Source organism: Mirounga leonina, unplaced genomic scaffold (genome assembly GCF_011800145.1).
Source record: "Mirounga leonina isolate KUSES-001 unplaced genomic scaffold, KU_Mleo_1.0 Mir_454, whole genome shotgun sequence".
NCBI classification, from domain to species: Eukaryota; Metazoa; Chordata; class Mammalia; order Carnivora; family Phocidae; genus Mirounga; species Mirounga leonina.
The window spans coordinates 15,396,397-15,415,339 of NW_023270763.1; the positions used below are offsets into that span (position 1 = coordinate 15,396,397).

The 18,943-nt window shown below is 54.2% G+C and overlaps 1 protein-coding gene across 2 annotated transcripts; it reads left to right on the forward strand.

The window, feature by feature from the left end:
* The first annotated feature begins 5,579 nt into the window (after positions 1–5,579).
* Positions 5,580–18,481, forward strand: GUSB (glucuronidase beta). Of its 2 annotated transcripts, XM_034988744.1 has the most exons (12): positions 5,580–5,843; positions 7,335–7,520; positions 7,835–8,016; positions 8,197–8,339; positions 8,764–8,951; positions 9,328–9,480; positions 9,615–9,793; positions 9,893–10,039; positions 12,132–12,216; positions 13,794–13,970; positions 16,270–16,405; positions 18,044–18,481. In XM_034988744.1, the coding sequence occupies exons 1-12, from the start codon at positions 5,643–5,645 to the stop codon at positions 18,211–18,213; spliced, it is 1,947 nt and encodes a 648-aa protein (XP_034844635.1). In that variant the 5' UTR covers positions 5,580–5,642; the 3' UTR covers positions 18,214–18,481. The 2 variants fall into 2 exon arrangements, with proteins under 2 accessions (XP_034844635.1, XP_034844636.1); XM_034988745.1 differs by lacking the exons at positions 5,580–5,843; positions 7,835–8,016; positions 8,197–8,339 and having other exon boundaries at positions 7,454–7,520.
* The last annotated feature ends 462 nt before the right edge of the window (positions 18,482–18,943 follow it).

Below are 18,943 nucleotides of genomic sequence, written 5' to 3' on the forward strand. Positions count from 1 at the left end.
GAGGAGGCTAAGAAGAACTGGTTAGTGAGGCAGGAGGCAAAGCAAGAACATGGAGCTTCACAGAAACCTAGGGGAGTGTTGACTTGAATAACCAAGTCAAAGGTTACGGAGAGTAAGAAGACTGCAAAGTAGTATGGATCTAACAACACAAAAATAATTGGTGATCATGCCAAGAGCAGTTTCCGTGGAGTGTTAACCCTGACTGGAGTAGGTTGAGAGTAAAAATAATGGAAAAATCTGGCAACATTGAGCACAGAAAATCCTTCTGATAAGTTTTGCTATGGAGAGGAACTCGGGATCAAGGGAGAACACTTTTCATGATAAGATATCTAGAACATGCTTGAGTGCTACACAGAAATGATCCAAAAGCAGGACAAACACTGTCAATGCCTGAGAAGGAGGGGTCACTGAGAGGAAGTCCTTGAGAAGGCATGAAGAGATGGGATTCTGAGCCTACACGGAGGGGCTGGACTGTGATGGGAACAGGCGCAATTCATCCAGGGTAGTAGGAATGCAGGCAGAGAATGTGGTGGCAGCTGTAAGGGGGTGGGTAGATTTGGTGGTGGAAGGAAGGTGAGGGCTTCCCATCTTAGAAAGGTTTTATTTTATTTTATTTTATTTTTTATTTATTTTATTTTATTTTATTTTATTATTTCTTCCTTTTCCTTCCCTTCCTTCTCTCCCTTCCTTCCTTCCTTGACTTAAAACAACAAAAATTTATTACCTCACAGATCTGGAGGCCAGAAGTCTGAAATCAAGGTGTTGGCAGAGTTGGTTCCTTCTGGAGGCTCTGAGGAAACATCCATTCCGTACTTCTCGCTTAGCTTCTGGCAGCCGCCAGCAATCCTTGGCATTCGTTGGCTTCTAGATTCGTTACTCCAATCTCTGCTTCTCCCGTTTTCTTAATGAAATATAAGATGAAGGTTTACAATAAACATATGGATCATTAGATTTTTAATTTACATTGTGATATAATGAGAGTTTTGACATTTTGAAGCTTCTGCCAATCTTTTCCTATTTCTTTTTTTTTTTTTTAAAGATTTTATTTATTTATTTGAGAGAGAGAATGAGATAGAGAGCATGAGACGGGGGAGGGTCAGAGAGAGAGGCAGACTCCCCGCTGAGCGGGGAGCCCGATGCGGGACTCGATCCCAGGACTCCAGGATCATGACCTGAGCCGAAGGCAGTCGCTTAACCAACTGAGCCACCCAGGCGCCCTTTTCTTTTTCTTTTTTTTTCCCCAGCTTTATTCCCTTCTGTTATGGACTGAATGTCTGTGTCTCCCCAAAGCTCATATGTTGGGGCTGTAATCCCCATTGTGTCTAATCTGGAGTCAGGAAGTAATAAAAGTTAAATGAGGCCATAAGGGTGGGGTCCTGATCTGATAGGATGATGTCCTTAAAGAGGAGACACCAGAAAGCTCTCTGTCTCTCTGTGTGTGCACCCACTGAGGAAAGGCCATGCGAGAACACAGCGGAAAGCTGGCGGTCTGCAATCCAGGAAGAGGGCTCTCACCAGAAACCAAATCAGCCAAAGCCTTGATCTTGGACTTCTCGCTTCCAGAACTGTGAGAAAATAAACTTCCGTGGTTTAAGGCACCAGTCTGGGGGTATTTTATTATGGCGGCCTGAGCAGACTAAGATACCATCATATTTGAAAAGTGATATGGTTAATACAGAGAAAGAATACAAAATCAATCTGAAATTAAGGCATGCGCACAAGAGCAATTCAAATGCATTTAATAATAGTTGCTACACGGGAGGGGAAGAATGAAGGGGGGGAAATCGGAGGGGTAGACGAACCATGAGAGAGGATGGACTCTGAAAAAGAAACAGGGTTCTAGAGGGAAGGGGGGTGGGAGGATGGGTTAGCCTGGTGGTGGGTATTGAGGAGGGCACGTTCTGCATGGAGCACTGGGTGTTGTGCACAAACAATGAATCATGGAACACTTCATCTAAGACTAATGATGTAATGTATGGGGATTAACATAAGAATAAAATAAAAAAAATAATAGTTGCTACATTGGTACTGAGCCACATAATTATGTAATCGAATTACTCTTTTTCCGGGGCGCCTGGGTGGCTCAGTTGGTTAAACGACTGCCTTCGGCTCAGGTCATGATCCCGGAGTCCCGGGATCAAGTCCCGCATCGGGCTCCCTGCTCAGCGGGGAGCCTGCTTCTCCTTCTGACCCTACCCCCTCTCATGCTCTCTGTCTCTCATTCTCTCTCTCTCAAATAAATAAATAAAATCTTTAAAAAAAAAATTACTCTTTTTCCAACACTCGTTGATTTATCGGTATATATGTGTGGGAGTTCCATCACTAGAACATTCGTTTCTTCAGGCCACTTTGTTGCCCTGATGGCAGTTTTGCTCCCTGTTTTGTTTGGAGCCAACAAACTTTCCAGTTTGTTCCCTGTGTTTGGGAACAGCAGAGAGGGAGCTGGTCTCATTCCCAGGTCAGGTTTGGGGGCTTCAGAGGGGGAGATTTCCCGAGGGAGAGGTGGTGTGGCAGAAGTGAAGAAGACAAAAGGGGAGGCAGGAGTGGAGATGCCCCAGAAGAAAAGCTATGGGGTGGTGGGTGACCCCAGGGAGAGGCAGGGCATTGGTGGAAGAATGGTTTCCTGAAAAATGAGATGAGGACTGCTAGATTCAGAAAAATGGGGAGAGAAGAGGAAATGGAGCTTCAGGGTAGTAAGGGATCAAGTTTATAATAAATAGGGACAGGGAAAGTAGGAGGAGATTGTCGTCTGGGAGGAATCTCAGAGGTAGCGTGGTTTCAGAAAATAAAGAATCTAGAGTGTGATCCAGTAAATAAGCAACCATGGGAAGAAAAAGGACTAGCGGTCACAGAACTGAGGCCCAGGATGGGGATGCTATTCACAGGGACAAGAAGTGGGATGGAGAAGGGGCCTGAGCCAAGGGCCAAATTCCTCAGTGAATCTGTGTGTGGGAGGAGAGACTTGGAGGCCAAAGGGATGTGAGGATAAAGCTGTTTGTTTTTAAATTTTTTAAATTACTAACATATATTATTTTTCCAGGGGTATAGGTCTGTGATTCATCAGTCTTACACAACACACAGCACTTACCACAACACATACCCTCCCCAATGTCCATCACCCAGCCACCCCATTCCCTCCCCTCCAACAACCCTCAGTTTGTATCCTAAGATTAAGAGTCCCTTATGGTTTGTCTCCCTCTCTGATTTTGTCTTGTTTCATTTTTTCCTCTCTTCCCCTATAATCCTCTGCCTTATTTCTTAAATTCTGCGTATCAGTGAGATCATATGATAATTGTATTTCTCTGACTGACTTATTTCGCTTGGCATAATACCCCTCTAGTTCCATCCACATCATTGCAAATGGCAAGATTTCATTTTTTATGGCTGTGTAATATTCCATTGTGCATATATACCACATCTTCATTATCCACTCATCTGTCAACGGACGTCTGGGCTCTTTCCATAGTTTGGTTATTGTGGACATTGCTTCTATAAACATTGGGGTCCAGGTGCCCCTTCAGATCACTACGTTTGTATCTTTGGGGTAAATACCCAGTAGTGCAATTGCTGGGTCATAGGGTAGCTCTATTTTCAACTTTTTGAGGAACCTCCATACTGTTTTCCAGAGTGGCTGCACCAGCTTGCATTCTCAAGGATAAAGGTGTTTGAATGGAGTATTAAAGGATAAGAATGAAGGGCTTCCGGGCAGAGGGAAAGACTTGAGCATGGCACAGAGGCATGAAGCAACATAGTGTGTTCAGGACCCAAGGGCCAGGAACAGGGCAGATCGTTGATGAGGGACCAGAAGGCTGAGGACAGGCAGGAGTTGACACCCCACAACACCCCCTCCCGTGGGACATATGTGACAGCTCTCCTGGCTGCCCTAAAGGAAAAACAAAACGTTAACTTATAGGGATCACAATCCTGCAAGACATGAGTCTCCCTCAGTTTATAAAAATCTTAGCAATTTGGGGCGCCTGGGTGGCTCAGTTGGTTAAGCGACTGCCTTCGGCTCAGGTCATGATCCTGGAGTCCCTGGATCGAGTCCCGCATCGCGCTCCCTGCTCGGCAGGGAGCCTGCTTCTGCCTCTGACCCTCCCCGCTCTCATGTGCTCTCTCTCTCTCATTCTCTCTGTCTCAAATAAATAAATAAAATCTTAAAAAAAAAAAAAATCTTCGCAATTTATCAGAACAAGGCATTTCTATCAATAACCTGCTTCCAGAAGGAAATGTAGATACAATTAAATGCCTTTATAACCTGCAGACCATTGACAGATACTTGAAGCGGGCAGAGTGTAATGTTCCTCCAGGAAGCTCCCAACTGTCTTCATGTTAATGCCTTGCTAGAGGGAAAAACAACCTTAACTTGACAATGGCAAGGCCTCCAGTATCCTGAGCGTCTTCTTTAACATATGAAAATCCTTTTGAAACCTCCCTTTTCCTTACCTCCCCCAACCCCATAGTATATAATCAGCCACCCCTCACAAGCCCGGTGCAGCAGCTCTTTCTGCCCACGGGTCCTGTCCCTGTGCTTTAATAAACCACCATTGTTCACCAAAGACATCTCCAGAATTCTCTTGGTTGTGGGCTCTGGACTCCACCCCACTGAACCTCACCTATATTCCAAAACCCCCTCAGCTTCACGTATCTGTCAATGGGCTACAGATTATAAGGACATTTAATTGTATCTACATTCCCTTCTGGAAGCTAGGCCATTGATAGAAATGCTTTGTACTTGTAAATTGCTAAAACTTATAAACTGAGGGAGACTCATGTCTTACAGGATTGTAATCTCTAGAAGCTGTTTTTCCTTTAGGGCAGCCAGGAGTGCCTGAGGAATGTCACATATAACCCATGGCGGGGGCGGGGGGGGGGTTGTTGTTGGTGGTGGCGGTTTGTGGGGTGTCAGCTTCCGCCTGTTCTCAGATAGCCTTCTGCTCTTTCTGCTCAGAAGCCACTTGCTTCTTTCTTTACGACCCTGCAATGCCAAGAGGTAGCGTGGAGCCCCTGGTTAGAGGTTTGGGGCTCAGTTTGATGAGCGTCAAACACCATATCTGCACCAAAACCACTTCAAGATGGCCATGCCGGTCCGGACCTCACCCCACCTATATTCCAAAACCACATCAAAGTGACCATAGGTGGAGGCCTGGGGTCAAGGTTATGGCCGCACTGCGGACACCACTACGCATGGCTCCGCCTGGGCTCACTAGGTGTCCGGCCAATTCCCTGGGTCCCTCGCTGCCCTGTGGCCCCGGACCCGCGACCCCGGGACGGGCTAGCGGTCCCATTGGCCAGGGCAGGGCGGCGGGACAGGCGCAGAGCCGGGGATCTCTGCCTTTGTGGGCTGGGGCTGCAGCGGGGGGGGTCCCTCTCCTACAGGCCCAGCTTCGGGCTCCCGCCGGCCCTCCCCCGTCGTCGCCACGGGGCCAGCAGGCAGTGGGTCCCTCCACAGGACCCTCCGGGCTCCGGGTTCCCCGGGACCTGGCATTCGCCTTCAACCAAGATGGCGCGGGAGGCTTCAGGCGGGCACGTGACCTCGCGCGCCCCGCCCCGCCCCGCCGCGCCCCGCCCCGCCGGCCTCCAGCGCAGCTCCGGGTCCGGCCGGCGGCCGTGGGTTGTTAGCGGGCCGCCACGAGGGAAGCATGCACGCGGGACTGTGGGCCGCGCTCGGCCCGCTGCTTTGGGCCTGCGGGCTGGCGCTGCAGGGCGGGATGCTGTACCCGCAGGAGAGCCCGTCGCGGGAGCGCAAGGAGCTGGACGGCCTCTGGAGCTTCCGCGCCGACTTCTCCGAGGACCGGCGCCAGGGCTTCGAGCGGCAGTGGTACCGGACCCCGCTGCGCGAGGTGCGGGCCCCGTGGGGAGGGGGCAGGGAGCCTTCCCCTGGGCCCTCGCAGCGGCCGGCCCGGAGGAGCTTGCAGAAGGACGGGCTCGGAGGCGTGGGGGTCGGCCGGCAGGGAGAGGGACTGGGAAGGAGGAAATGGGCGGAGGGCCGGCCCCTGCTCGACCCCGGCCCCGTGGGACAGGCACCCGCGGCGCGGGCACCGAGCTGGGGGCGGGAGGAGGGGAGCTCGACATCTTTGGCACCAGCTCTGCCCTGGCTCGAAGGACCAGGACATGCCAAGGTGCAGAGAGAGGACGGGGCTTGGCAGCCAGCTAGCCAAGGATCCCTCCCCGGGTCTCCCGTCTGGCTTGGCGTCGGCCTGTGTGTCCACTGGCCCTCGCCTCTCCTAGATCCGCTTTTCTCAGTGTTTGCCATCCGTTCACCAGGGGAGGAAGAATGGGAGGCTGGCTGCCGGGTCTGTGCCTCACAGTTTCCTCAGCAGAGCAGCCCCTGCCCCCACCGCCTTCCTCTCTGGGCCAGTCCGTTGATCATCTTCCCCTTAGCGTCTGGTCTCCTCGGGTCCTCTTGCCTCCGGCAGGGTTGTGGCCCTGGGCTCACCCCTGTCTGCGGACTGCCATGAGAAAGCACTGCACCCCCTCCCAGCCCTGGACACAAAGCATCCTAGCAGTGGATTTCTTATCAATATGCATCCATTCAGCCAATATTTGAGTCTCTGGAAATCCCACTTGAAGATGTCAGGAAGCTCTTCTCCAGGCTGCTTCCAGGCACACTGAGCTATCTGTCCTCTTCATGCCTAGCCTTCCACCTGAGGTGACCAAAGGATTCCCTGCCAGGCTCGGGTTCACCCGGTTCGGCCAGCTGGTCCTGAGGCAGTATCCCATGGGCCCCGAAAGGCCTTCCCTGACCCCTGCAATAGTTCCCTGCCACCCTCCAGACTCTTCATAGAGCTGATCATCTGACAGCGGGGGCCTTGTTCACGGTTTTATTCCTAGCACCTAGAACAGCATTGTAGGGGCTCACTGCACACAGTCCATTAAATGTCTGAGTGACCAGCATCTACTTCATGGAGTTGTGAGAATTAAATGAGCCCCATGAAAGGTATCAGTCAGTTGCTGGCAAAGAATGACAATGGTGAGCCGGCTGGGTGGCTCAGTCGGTTAAGCGCCTGCCTTCGGCTCAGGTCATGATCCCGGAGTCCAGGGATCGAGTCTCACATGGGGCTCCCTGCTCAGCGGGGAGTCTGCTTCTCCCTCTACCCCTCCCCCCTGCTCGTGATCTCTCTCTCTCACTCTTTCTCTCAAATAAATAAATAAAATCTTTAAAAAAAAAAAGTGACAATAGTGGGACGGCCTGGAATCCCAGGGCCTGGGAGAAGTCATCTTGTCCACCTTTCTTCCTGCAGGCAGGGTTGCGGAAGGGACCTGGCCCCCGGGGAAGGGGGCTGTCTGGGTCCTGGGTGTCCTGGACCTGATCCCAGCCCTTCTCTCCGCAGTCAGGCCCCACCCTGGACATGCCCGTTCCCTCCAGCTTCAACGATGTGGGCCAGGATAGGCAGCTGCGCAGCTTTGTCGGCTGGGTGTGGTATGAGCGGGAGGTGACCCTGCCACAGCGATGGACCCAGGACCTGGGCACGAGGGTGGTGCTGAGGATTGGCAGTGCCCACTACCATGCCATTGTGGTCAGTACAAGCATCAAGCAGGGCGAGTGGTCATGTACAGTTGCTGAGCAGTTGGGGCTGCCTGGTTCACAGGGGTCCCCTGACAGCCTGCCTGCTGGGGTGGTTGGGGGCATGCTGAGACCCCACACTGGGATTAGTGCCCTGGGTCAGGGGAGGTTTGCCTGATCTGTTCTGGAGCTTTATTCCTCCATTTGTGAGCCAGGTGGCAGCTGGCGGGGCCCTCAGCCCCCACATACCGGACTTCGTGTGAGGGAGTGCCTGAGACGGCCGGCACTGACTTGCTCTTCCCTCCCCATATCTCCCTGTGTCTGCAGTGGGTGAATGGGGTGCATGTGGCGGAGCATGAGGGGGGTCATCTCCCCTTCGAAGCTGACATCAGCAAGCTGGTCCAGAGTGGGCCCCTGTCCTCCTGCCGCATTACCATTGCCATCAACAACACTCTCACTCCCCACACTCTGCCGCCAGGGACCATCCTCTACAAGACGGATATCTCCAAGTGAGCAGCACCCTGCTCCTCCCTCAACCCCACTCCCCACCCTGCCCACTGGTCTTCCCACTAGGGGCTGGGTGGCCTTAGCAGAGGTGAGGCCCTGGCTCTGGGAGGCCAGGGAGACATGTGAGCTGAGGTTGAAGGACCAGAGCAAGGCTCCAGCTGGGCGTTTTCCTCCCATCCTAGGTACCCCAAGGGTTACTTTGTCCAGAACACAAACTTTGACTTCTTCAACTACGCGGGGCTGCATCGGCCCGTGCTCCTCTACACCACACCTACCACCTACATTGATGACATCACTGTCACCACCGGCGTGGACCAGGACACTGGTAAGGGGCTCCTGGCAAGAACTTCCCTCAGCCAGGCCCCAAGTGGCTCTGCTCCCTGTTTAGAAAGATCTGCTAGGAGAAAGGCTCTCCCAGAATCTCTTCATCCTCAGGCTTCTCATCTACCTAAGAACAACTGAAATTCAGCCTGTCTGAACAGGCATGGGCAGCAGAAATCCCCCATCTGGTCTGACCACATTTTGTGAGGAAGTGAAGTCCAAAGAGAAGTGGGGCTTGCCTAAAATCATAGCTCTGGGTGAACAGCTCAGGATTCATGAGAATCCGTGTCTCTTCCCACCGGGCCGCCCTCACTTAATCTCCCCTGACTGCAGACTGAGATCCAGAGTGGTGGCCGCAGGGAGCTCTCCTCTGTGGGACCCAGGTTGTGTCCTTGCCTCTTTTGTCTGATCTTCCTTGTCCCTTGCAGGGCTGGTGGATTACCAGGTCTCTGTCCAGGGCAGTGAATACTTCCAGCTGGAAGTGCGTCTTCTGGACCAGGAAGGCAAAGTCGTGGCCCAGGGGACAGGGGGCCGCGGCCAGCTGCAGGTGCCCAACGCCCACCTCTGGTGGCCCTACCTGATGCATGAGCACCCCGCCTACCTGTACTCATTGGAGGTAATGGTGGTTAGGCCTGGGGCTGCAGCAGGCCTTTTGCCCCCACCTGGCAGCCTTGGCTTCCAGTGGGTCGGGGTTGGGGGAGGGTACAGGACAGATAGGCACACGTGGTCCTCTGAGCTTCCTAGTCAATTGGATTGCAGTGTTCCCAGCCTGGTCTTCTCAGTGCTTGGTGGGGAGGCCCAGTTTTGAAGAGCAGGCTCCGGGGGCAGGGTGGGGGAAGGTTCCTCCTTGCTAATGGCAGAAGCCAGGGATTTCTGCATCTCTCTGCTTGCGGGCCCAGACGTGGGCCGCTGTGGGGTGGGGGTGGGGGGGCTTCCCGCTGAAGGGTGGGCTGTGTGGGGCTCACACCCGGTGCGGTGCTCTGCTTTCACAGGTGAGGTTGACTGCACAGACAGCCGCTGGGGCTGTGTCCGACTTCTACTCCCTCCCCGTGGGGATCCGCACCGTAGCCGTCACAGAGCATCGCTTCCTCATCAATGGGAAACCCTTCTATTTCCACGGGGTCAACAAACACGAGGATGCGGATGTGAGTTGCGGCCTCCAGGTCCCTATGGGGTCTATTTCCTAGCCTCACCTTCCCCACGACCCCTGAGGGGCCTGGCTTTAGCACGAAGTGCATCGGGACAGGGGGCAGGGGGTCACTACTGTGCTCTGGCCCAGATCCGGGGGAGGGGCTTTGACTGGCCCCTGCTGGTGAAGGACTTCAACCTGCTGCGCTGGCTGGGGGCCAACGCCTTCCGCACCAGCCACTACCCGTACGCCGAGGAGGTGATGCAGCTCTGCGACCGCTACGGGATTGTGGTCATCGATGAGAGTCCGGGCGTGGGCATCGTGCTGGCGTGAGTGCCCCCCGCTGCCCGCACGGCTCAGCCTGCCCCCCCCACCCCCACCCCGTGGCAGGCCCTGCTGACCCGCTCCCTTCCCTCCCCCTGCGGCAGCCAGAGCTACAGCAACGAGTCCCTGCAGCACCACCTGCAGGTGATGGAGGAGCTGGTGCGTAGGGACAAGAATCACCCGGCTGTTGTGATGTGGTCGGTGGCCAATGAGCCCGCTTCCTTCCTGAAGCCTGCGGGTTACTACTTCAAGTGAGTGCTCCCACCGCCCTGGGCCGGGTCGGGGGTGCGAGGCGAGGCCTGTGGCCTGGCTCCAACTTGGTTAGCCGCCGTGGGAGCGCTCAGGTCAGCCGGCGGCCGGGGGTTGGCCGGGGCAGGCCTCCGCACGCGGTCAGTTTGGGGGACCTAGTGCCACCCGCCACGTTGGGGTGTCAACCCACGGAGACCCACGGTCCCCTCTTCACACCTGAAATGAAGTCCGGAGTTCACTTATACCCGAAACTTCGGGTTATGAAGAGAATAGCAGCCTGGCCGGTGATACGGGGGAGGGTCCTTTATAAAAGCCTATGTGAAGCCTGGGCCTGGCGCTCCAGAAAGCCCGGTGAAGGGGTCAGGTGCGCGCAGCTGGGTGTGGAATCACCTTGAACAAGGCCTGGGGTGCTGGCGGTGGGGGCAGTGTCTGGGCACCTGCTACCAGGTCCGCACCGCCCTCACTGTGCGTTTCTGAAGGGGTGAGCCACTCGAGGCCAAAGTTCCCAACAACACCTGTTACCATCGTCTCTCAGTCGTTAGGTTATCTCCATTCCTGGGAAATTTAGTGTATGTTAAAGCTACAAAAAACCACTTCGTGATGCTTTGGGTTCGTTTGTAAAGAGGAGTGAGGCTTTATAAAACTGGATTTTCCGGGCAGATAACCCTACGCGGGTCTTTCGATGACATACATGTTCTAACTATTCTAAAGTGACATTGTTGGGCAGGCTCAGTCCAGCTCAAGCTCACGCCCCGCTCACCAAATGCCAGTAGCCCCTCCCTCCCCCACCAGCATCGCAGCGCACAGAATCCCACTTAGGGGCATCCCGACAACGGGGCCGGCGGGGGTGGGGGTGGGGGGTCCTTGGTGCCATGTGTTCCTTACGATCACGGTCACGCGGTTGTAACTTAGTTTGCAGAGGGGGGTCACTTGCTGTGGGGGCAGCTGAGGCTGTCCCAGTGCCGCAGGGCGCTGTGAGCTGAGCTCGGGTAGAAGGTGCGGGGCTCTGGGCAAAGGACAGCTCTGGACACACAGCCCAGAGCCTAGGGCCGTGCTGAGCCAGGGTTGGGGGACAGAAGTTTGTCGTGGGGCGGAAAGGAGTGCAGGTGCCTGCGGTTCTTACAGGCTGTTCTGGGGGGTGCCGAGAGGGAGGTGCGTGATCAGCGGGGCGGCGGCGAGGCAGGCAGGCCGTGGCTAAAGCCGCCTGGGCCGGAGGAGCTTCCCAGGGACACCCAGGCTGCTTCAGGGTGTGGCTTTGGGACTCGAGGTGAGGGATACCGTTCTGGCTCGAGGAAACCGCAGCCCTCGAAAGAGAAGGGCAGTGTGGGGAGGGCGTCAAGGAGAAGAAAGCTGGCTGTGGGAAGAGAGAAGCAGGCTTAACTGTGAATGGGGTGACCTGCACTGGGTGGCCTCTGACAGGTCCCCGGGCTGAGCCCCGACCACAGGCTGGGCCCTCCGTTGGGAAGCCTCTTCTCAAGGTCCCTCCTTGATGACTCATAAATGCCGTTTCTCCCGAGTCTGGGCCGACTCGCCAGTGTCCATTAAGTGCCCTGTTACTGCCTCCCCGAGCTCTGGGCCTCCCCTTCGTGGTCCTCCTGCCACTTGTAACATCTGTGGCATTTCCCTTGGCCACACTGCCCCACCAGGCTGCGGACGGGCGAGGCTGTTTCAGGCTCCCGCGAGTGCCCCGTGCACAGCCCGCCTCCTCGCACACCCCCCCGACTTACTTGTTAAATTTGGATCTGTCCTGGTCCATACCCCACGCATTCTTGTTTTCCGGAGCTTTTTCAGAGATTCAGAACGCAGCTTTTAGCCACACCGAGCCCAAGGCCCCCAGCTTCGGGTGCCTGCACAGCCCTGTGAGGGTGGCCCTCTCTCTGGGGTGGGGCGGGTGGGGGGAGTTGGGGAGGGGGAAAGAAAGATGCTGGGGAACATGATCTAAGGCTAGAAGAACATGTTTGCTCCCCTAAAGTACTCTTCAGGGTGGGGAGGAGAGCAGGGGTTTGGCTGGGAGATGGGATGGAGAGGGAGAGACGGCTGTACCAGGGCCCTTCCTGGACTGACCAGCCCGTGTCTTCTGCCCTCCGTGGACAGGACGCTGATTGCTCACACCAAAGCCTTGGACCCCTCCCGGCCCGTGACCTTTGTGACCAACTCCAACTACGAAGCAGACCTGGGGGTGAGCCTGGGGGTCTCTGCACCACTTCCCTGCCTGTCCTCTCACCTTCCCTGATGCTTGCTAACATGGGCTGCTGGGAAGAGCCTTGAGCAGCTGGTCCAAACGCTTTCCTAGATGGTCTTCAGGTTAAAGAGAACTAGCTGCTTAGTTGCCAGGCAGTGTGACTTCTTAATCCAGGGAGGCTGGGCACAGGGAGGTTTCACTCTCAGTTCAGACTCAGCATGTGATGCGCCTCAGCTGAAGAGAATTACGGCTGTCACTGGCCAGTGTTTCTCAAACCTGGCCGGTTGTCAGAACCACCAAGGGAAGCTCTTTGTAAGTACAGATGCCTGGATTCTGAGATTTAGTAAGTCCAGGGTGGCAGTCTGAGTTTTTAAAAAGCTCCTCAGCGATTCCAGTCATCACCTGGCTTTGGGAACCACGGGCGGGGATCGAAGGGACAGCCAGGCTCACCCATGGCTGGAGAGCAGCCCCTTGGGAACGATGTGTTGTGTTGCACTGAAGCTAGAAGACATGGGAGCAAGAAAATGCTTCTTCACGAGAGAACTCAAGGCCAGTACTGAAGAGGAAAGTGCTACAGAAGGAGCAAACATCTTGTGGAAAGAATGGAGGAGAAAATGCAAGAGACAAATATCAGTTGGGAACTCTCATTTTAACATGGATGGGAAAAGGTTTGTATCCCAGGTGTTTCCCTTGCTGTCTCTCGAGAACACCCCCTTCAAGGAAGCACAGAGACTGGCAAAACTCCAGCTTGGCCCAGGCGGGCGTGGACGTTCTCAGAGCCCAAGTGGCGTCTCTTCTTGTCCTGGCCTCCTGTGTGGACGGGGCAGCCAGTGCCTGAGCCTCAGAGGGTCGCCACACTCCTGGTGGGATGTGCCATCCAGGCACACATGTCCCCCACAGGCGGCCTCGTCCTGCCTCCTGGTCTGCCACCGCCCTTTGGGAAGGGGCTCGGTCGCCTGGGAAAGTCGGACCACATCAGTCCCAGGGCAGGCTCTGGAGATTGGCATTGGTTCAGGTGCTGGGAGGGACCGGACCCTTGGCTGCCTAGCGTTTGCGGCTCTGTGCTGAGCCCCGCACTGTGTAGACGCAAGGCAGCCCTGCGCATCCTCTCTGCTACGCGCCAGGAGGGAATTTTCCAGCCACTCTGCGGCCCGCGGCACCAGCTCACAAACAGCATGGTTAACCAAGACCTTTGTGAGGAGAAAAACTGCATCTGTCCTTCAGTTGGGAACCTTTCTCCAGGACCAGGGAAGGGAAGGCCGGTGTGACAGGAGTGCTGCGGAGAACCAAATCCTGTGTCTCGGGCCCCGGGCTGCGCCGAGGCCGGCTCGGGGGGCGCCTCTGTGCCGCTCAGCCTCCCGGAGTCCGGCTGCAGCCGGGTCACGAGCATCAGTCCGGAATTAGAGCCTTGCCCGACTCAGGTCACTTCTGCCTACGCTTGCCACACACGGGCGCACCCAAGTCGTTGTCTGCGTCCCCCTCCTACCTCCTCTGCTGGAAGAGCCCCTGAGTTTGGGAGCCCTAAAGCTCTTTTACCTTCTGGTTCATGAACAAGTTTAACACTCTCCTCCTAGGCGCCGTATGTGGACGTCATCTGTGTGAATAGTTACTACTCTTGGTATCATGACTACGGGCACCTGGAGGTGATTCAGCTGCACCTGGCCACCGAGTTTGAGAACTGGTACAGGACCTATCAGAAGCCAATCATCCAGAGCGAGTACGGAGCAGGGTCCATTGCAGGGTTTCACCAGGTAAGTCGTGTAGAGTGTTCTGTTTATTTGTTCACTCTCCAGGACAGGGGTGTCACTCATTCCCCCAGAGGCTAGAAAGGTGCTCCTGTCCCATCCCTCACTTGTGCTGACCATGTCCCCGCGGTTGTTCGGGCTCACACCAGCCTGTCCTCCAGGGCTCAGGCCTCTGCCTCGCTCGCCTGGTCCTTCTGGCCTTGTCTCCAGAGAGCTTCCCGCTGGCTGCCCGAGTGGTCTCCTGAGCAAATCCAAACCTTGGGAGTCCCGTCACTGGCGTCCCCCGGCCCCCCCCCCCCCCCCGTTAAAGCCACAGTGCCTGGCCAGGGCAGTCGGTGTGCTTTGCTCTCCGCCCTCCCCCAGGTCGTCGTCCTCCTCTGCCTTCACTCCAGGTCACTGGACTGTTCTCATGGTGCTCGTTGGCTCCTGCTCGGATGTGGGCTGTTCCTTCTGCCTGGAACGCCCATGTTAGCACCACAGTTGCTGACGCCTGGGTTCTTATTCAGTGTTCAGGTCTCAGCTCTGAGGTCCCCTCTTTGGTGAGGTTTACCCCGCCTGCCGCAAGCAGAGGAAGCTGTTCTCTGTGCTCAGTCTCTGTCTCAGCGTTTCTCACCGGGTACCATCATTATTTCTCTGCCTCTGTCCTTGACCGGACTTGGGGAGCGACTGAATCCTATTTATCATTGCTTCCCAAGCCCTCAGCAGGGTCCGGCACTCAGTAGGTGCTAAATAATACCCGTTAAGGAAATGAATGAAATCTTGGAGCAAGGTTTCATCACTAGCATTTTCCCTCTCTCTCCCTTTTTTTAAATTTCCTCATCAAAGATATGACGCGTTCTCTTGTGGGGATTTTTTCATGTGGATTCTTGAACCACGGCCAGCCTCTCGTCCCCGCCCCAGCCATCCCAGACTCACCTGTCACGAGTATCAGATTCCTTGTTGACGCACAACATGCTTATCCTTCCTATGTTGAACAGCTACCCCTATGGACTATATTTTTCTGTTCATACCCTTAAATCCATCTTGCTGACACAGAATGCCACTTGTATAAACTGGTAGAATAGGGGGAAATAGCTTATGAGAATGGTGTATGTACGTACCAGCTCTTCATCTTTGAAAAGGTCACGAACTCTGAATGTTTAAGCAGCTCAGTCTGGATCTGGCACTGATAGAACCGTTTGCTGTGATGGCATTTTTCTGCAGTGCCCAAAAGGGTAGCCACTAGCCCCGTGTGGCTACTGAGGACTTGAAATGTGACTAGTATGACCGAATCGATTTAGTTTAATTCAGTCTTAACTTTAAAGGGTGAAGTGTGGTGAGTGTTAGGCGAGGCAGGGTTGGTAAGAAAATCTACATATCGCCCTGCCTTCAGCTTCACTCTGGAACCAGAACAAAACATGGCGCAGAGGCACCATGACATCATCAGGGCCTCCCATGTAGCATTTTAATCCTTCTCGTTGGGACAGAAGTTCAAAGCCTGCAGGGATTTGTTCTCCTGTAAAATGACTGAGATGCTACATCCTTGAACATTTAAGATGGAGTGCCCCCCAAATTCCCATGCGATGAAAACTCGGGCTCTGTGTTCCAGGAACATCTGAACGATCGTTAGGCTCATTAGTTCACCACGTGTAGGTGCTCTTCACCAAACACTGAATGAGTCCACAACAGTGGCCTCTGGCTTTGTTAGAACCTTTCTCACCTGCGCGGTGGGAGCTTGCCTGTCTCCCGGGGAGCCCTGTGGGGCGCCTCTCAGCCCCCCTGCTAACCATCCCCCGGCTCCGGCTTCGCACTCTCCCATTCACGCTCGTTACACTTACAGCTCGAGTCTGTCTTGCTTCAGAGTAGAGCCGGCCGGGGCAGGGCCGCTTGCCTTTCCTGCTCGTGGCTTCGTGGCCAAAGCCGCCTCGGAAGCAGGTACTATGGTTATTTGTGGGATGGGTGGAATTGCTGGATAGCAGCTGCTTCCCCAGAGCAGGCAAGATGAACGTGAGGGGAGTGCAGTGAGTCACCGTAGTTCTCCAGTTACGCACTGGCACCTTCTTAAAACTTGAGGTTTCAGTTTATTATTCGAAGACTTATTTTTACTTCCCGTGTAGCTCAGCTATTCACTGCACTGGTGAATAGAGATGGAAGAGTAAGATCAAGAAAACATCGAATTCTGTTGCTAAATGGAGCAGTTACTAATTCAGGTTCTTTACCAAAAATCTCTCTTCTTTGGAGATGGGTATTTTGGTCACCAGCACATGGGTCTTTGTTTTTATCTAACGGTTCTGCCTTTTCAATTCTCCCTGGCTTTGAATTCCAGGACCCACCTCTGATGTTCAGTGAGGAGTACCAGAAAGGTCTGCTGGAGCAGTATCATTTGGTTCTGGATCAAAAACGCAAAGACTATGTGGTTGGAGAGCTCATCTGGAATTTTGCCGATTTTATGACTGACCAGTGTAAGTGGAAGTTTGGGTTACGGATGTATTTTGTTGCTCATTTTTTCAGGGTGGCCTGTTAGTTCAGGACATTCGGTTGTAAGGACAGTGGAAACGAGGGGGAAAGCTCTAATCAGTGTGGGCGACGAGACTTTTCTAGGAGAAGCAAGTCACGTTTAGGAAGCAGCCCGCACTTGCCTACTTCCCACATCATTTTATGGTTAAAAACAAGCAAACAGGAGAACCTATTATCTTGAGGCAAAAATGACCAACTTAACCTTTGTCCGTTTCACAACAGGGTGAGGAAAAAGTGGACCCTGTATTGGATTTACTTGTGGGATATGCTCATTATTCCAGAGTAGGGTACAAAGCCCGGGAAACTTAGGATATGTCAGTGTGTTTTACGTGATTCACTTGTGAAAGGCAGGTTTACCAAATATGAGTAAGTGTCATAGTGTTTTGGATGTGGGAGGCTCTGTAAGTCTGCATGCTTTCTGAGGTGGGGAGAGATGAGGGTCCCTTCAGTTAAGTTCCAAATGAATATATCCCATTTCTTTCCATTCCTCTAGGTATTACTAGTTTCCTGACAGACCATAAATTTAGCATAGCAATTTGGGGAGGTGAGGAAGGATTTGGTAGTAGTGGGAATTATTAGAGGGAAAGACAGGGCCTTTGGAAGGTGAAAATTTAATTAAGAATTAGAATGGAGGGCGCCTGGGTGGCTCAGTTGGTTAAGCGACTGCTTTCGGCTCAGGTCAAGATCCTGGAGCCCCGGGATCGAGTCCCGCATCGGGCTCCCTGCTCGGCGGGGAGTCTGCTTCTTCCTCTGACCCTCCCCCCCCCATGCTCTCTCTCTTTCTCTCTCTCTAATAAATAAAATCTTTAAAAAAAAATTAGAATGGAGAGGGAGGTAAAGAGAAAAAGGAATGAGAACACAAGCCTCCCCGTGTTTGGCAAATGAGATCAATGGCTTCTGCAGCCTAGTTTCGTGAGTGGGCACATTGGCTTTGTGCAATAAGAAATCAGCTGTGACTGTGGACAGATCACCCAGCTCTTCCATAAGCCTGCACGTGGGGATAAACCACCTTGCAAGCTGATGTAGGAGTTCATTTGATAAGGGGCTTGGCATGGTGCCTGGCATTGGCTTATCACGGAGAGAGCTTCCCATTTAACGGAGGCTGCAGTTTCACGAGGGGGTAGGCGGCAGGTGTCCCGGGAGCCCGGGGCCGGCTTTGCCGCCCTCCCAGCTTCAGCCCCGGCAGGGCAGCCGAGCGGCCTGCAGCAGTGAGAGCCCGGCCTCGCCGGCTCCGGCTCCGGCTCCCACCAGATTGTCTCTTCAGGGCCTCCCCGGCCTTTCCGAGGCTAACTTGCCCTCGGCCCCCCGCACCAGCTACTGGGCAGCCGGGTACGCATGTTTCGCAGAGAAGAGAATATGTAATTTTGGGTGTTCTGCCCCTAACAGACAAAAGAAACAGCACCCCAGGGCGCTGAGGTGGTTTGGGGGAGCAGCAGTATGGGAAGTGGGCTTCGGACGCCTCTTCCGACCGAGCAGGCCGAAACTGTGAAAGGGCGGTGCTGTTTAGTGCCCAGCGAGGCTCCAGCCTGGTCCCCATTTGGCCCATCAGGAGGCATCTGAAACTCCTTCTGCCTTGTTTTTAGCACCGCAGAGAGTGTTGGGGAATAAAAAGGGGATCTTCACCCGGCAGAGACAGCCAAAAGCGGCGGCATTCCTTTTGCGAGAGAGGTACTGGAAACTTGCCAATGAAACCATGTACCACCTGTCAGCAGCGAAGTCACAGTGTCTGGAAAACAGCCCGTTTAGTTTTTAAACCACGAAGCACCTCTCCTGCCGCGGGCGGCTCTCAGCGCCCCCTCCCCAGGCAAGGGGCCGCCGCCACGGGGAAGACGTCGAGCACTTTCTGGAGCGTGCGGGGCAGACTGGGAAGCTTCTGGCCCGGCGTTTGTACTAAGTCACCAGAAGGGAATGTGAGAGGTGAAGATAAAGGCTTTTGTTGTATGTGAATCAAGAGCTGTCTTTATGCAAGTGGCCATAAAGACATAAATTAGATTGAATAAATCTATAAATTGAATGATCTATACTGCTGGAAAGCATCTGAAATTCTTTTTATGTGTCAGGCTGTTTTCCCAAACTGCACTGTGTTCGAGTCTTGAGAAAGCCGTGCTTCCACTCACGCCCGTCAGAGGTGCTGCTTACCGACTCTGCTTCCACAGGACCAGCCCCGCGGCCCTCGGGCCACCCACGTGCTTGAGCCACAGACCAGGCGCGTGAGGAACAGACGGCTGCTCTTCAGCTCCGCAGAGGAGCTCCAGGCCCAGGGAATTTACAGAAAGTGATTATTGCTGGAATAATGAGCAAGGTCTGTGTACCAATTTCCACAAAGTTGTAAGCTAACAAGTAAGCGTAAGAAAGGTAAGAGCTGAGGAGTGTCTGAATCAGAAGGGAGCTCAGAGGTTGCCGACTCTTCCAGGACATGATTCCAACCTCAGCCATAGTCTAGTCTCGACAGAAGTGGACAGATGGGTATTAAAGGCCCACTG

What these genes read in the sequence shown, in the direction of transcription:
- GUSB (XM_034988744.1), top strand. Translation starts at nt 5,643, where the DNA reads ATGCACGCGGGACTGTGGGCCGCGCTCGGCCCGCTGCTTTGGGCCTGC. An exon ending in ACTACGAAGCAGACCTGGGG is followed by an intron (nt 12,217 to 13,793) that starts GTGAGCCTGGGG and finishes CTCTCCTCCTAG; the next exon opens with GCGCCGTATGTGGACGTCAT. An exon ending in CCATTGCAGGGTTTCACCAG is followed by an intron (nt 13,971 to 16,269) that starts GTAAGTCGTGTA and finishes TTTGAATTCCAG; the next exon opens with GACCCACCTCTGATGTTCAG.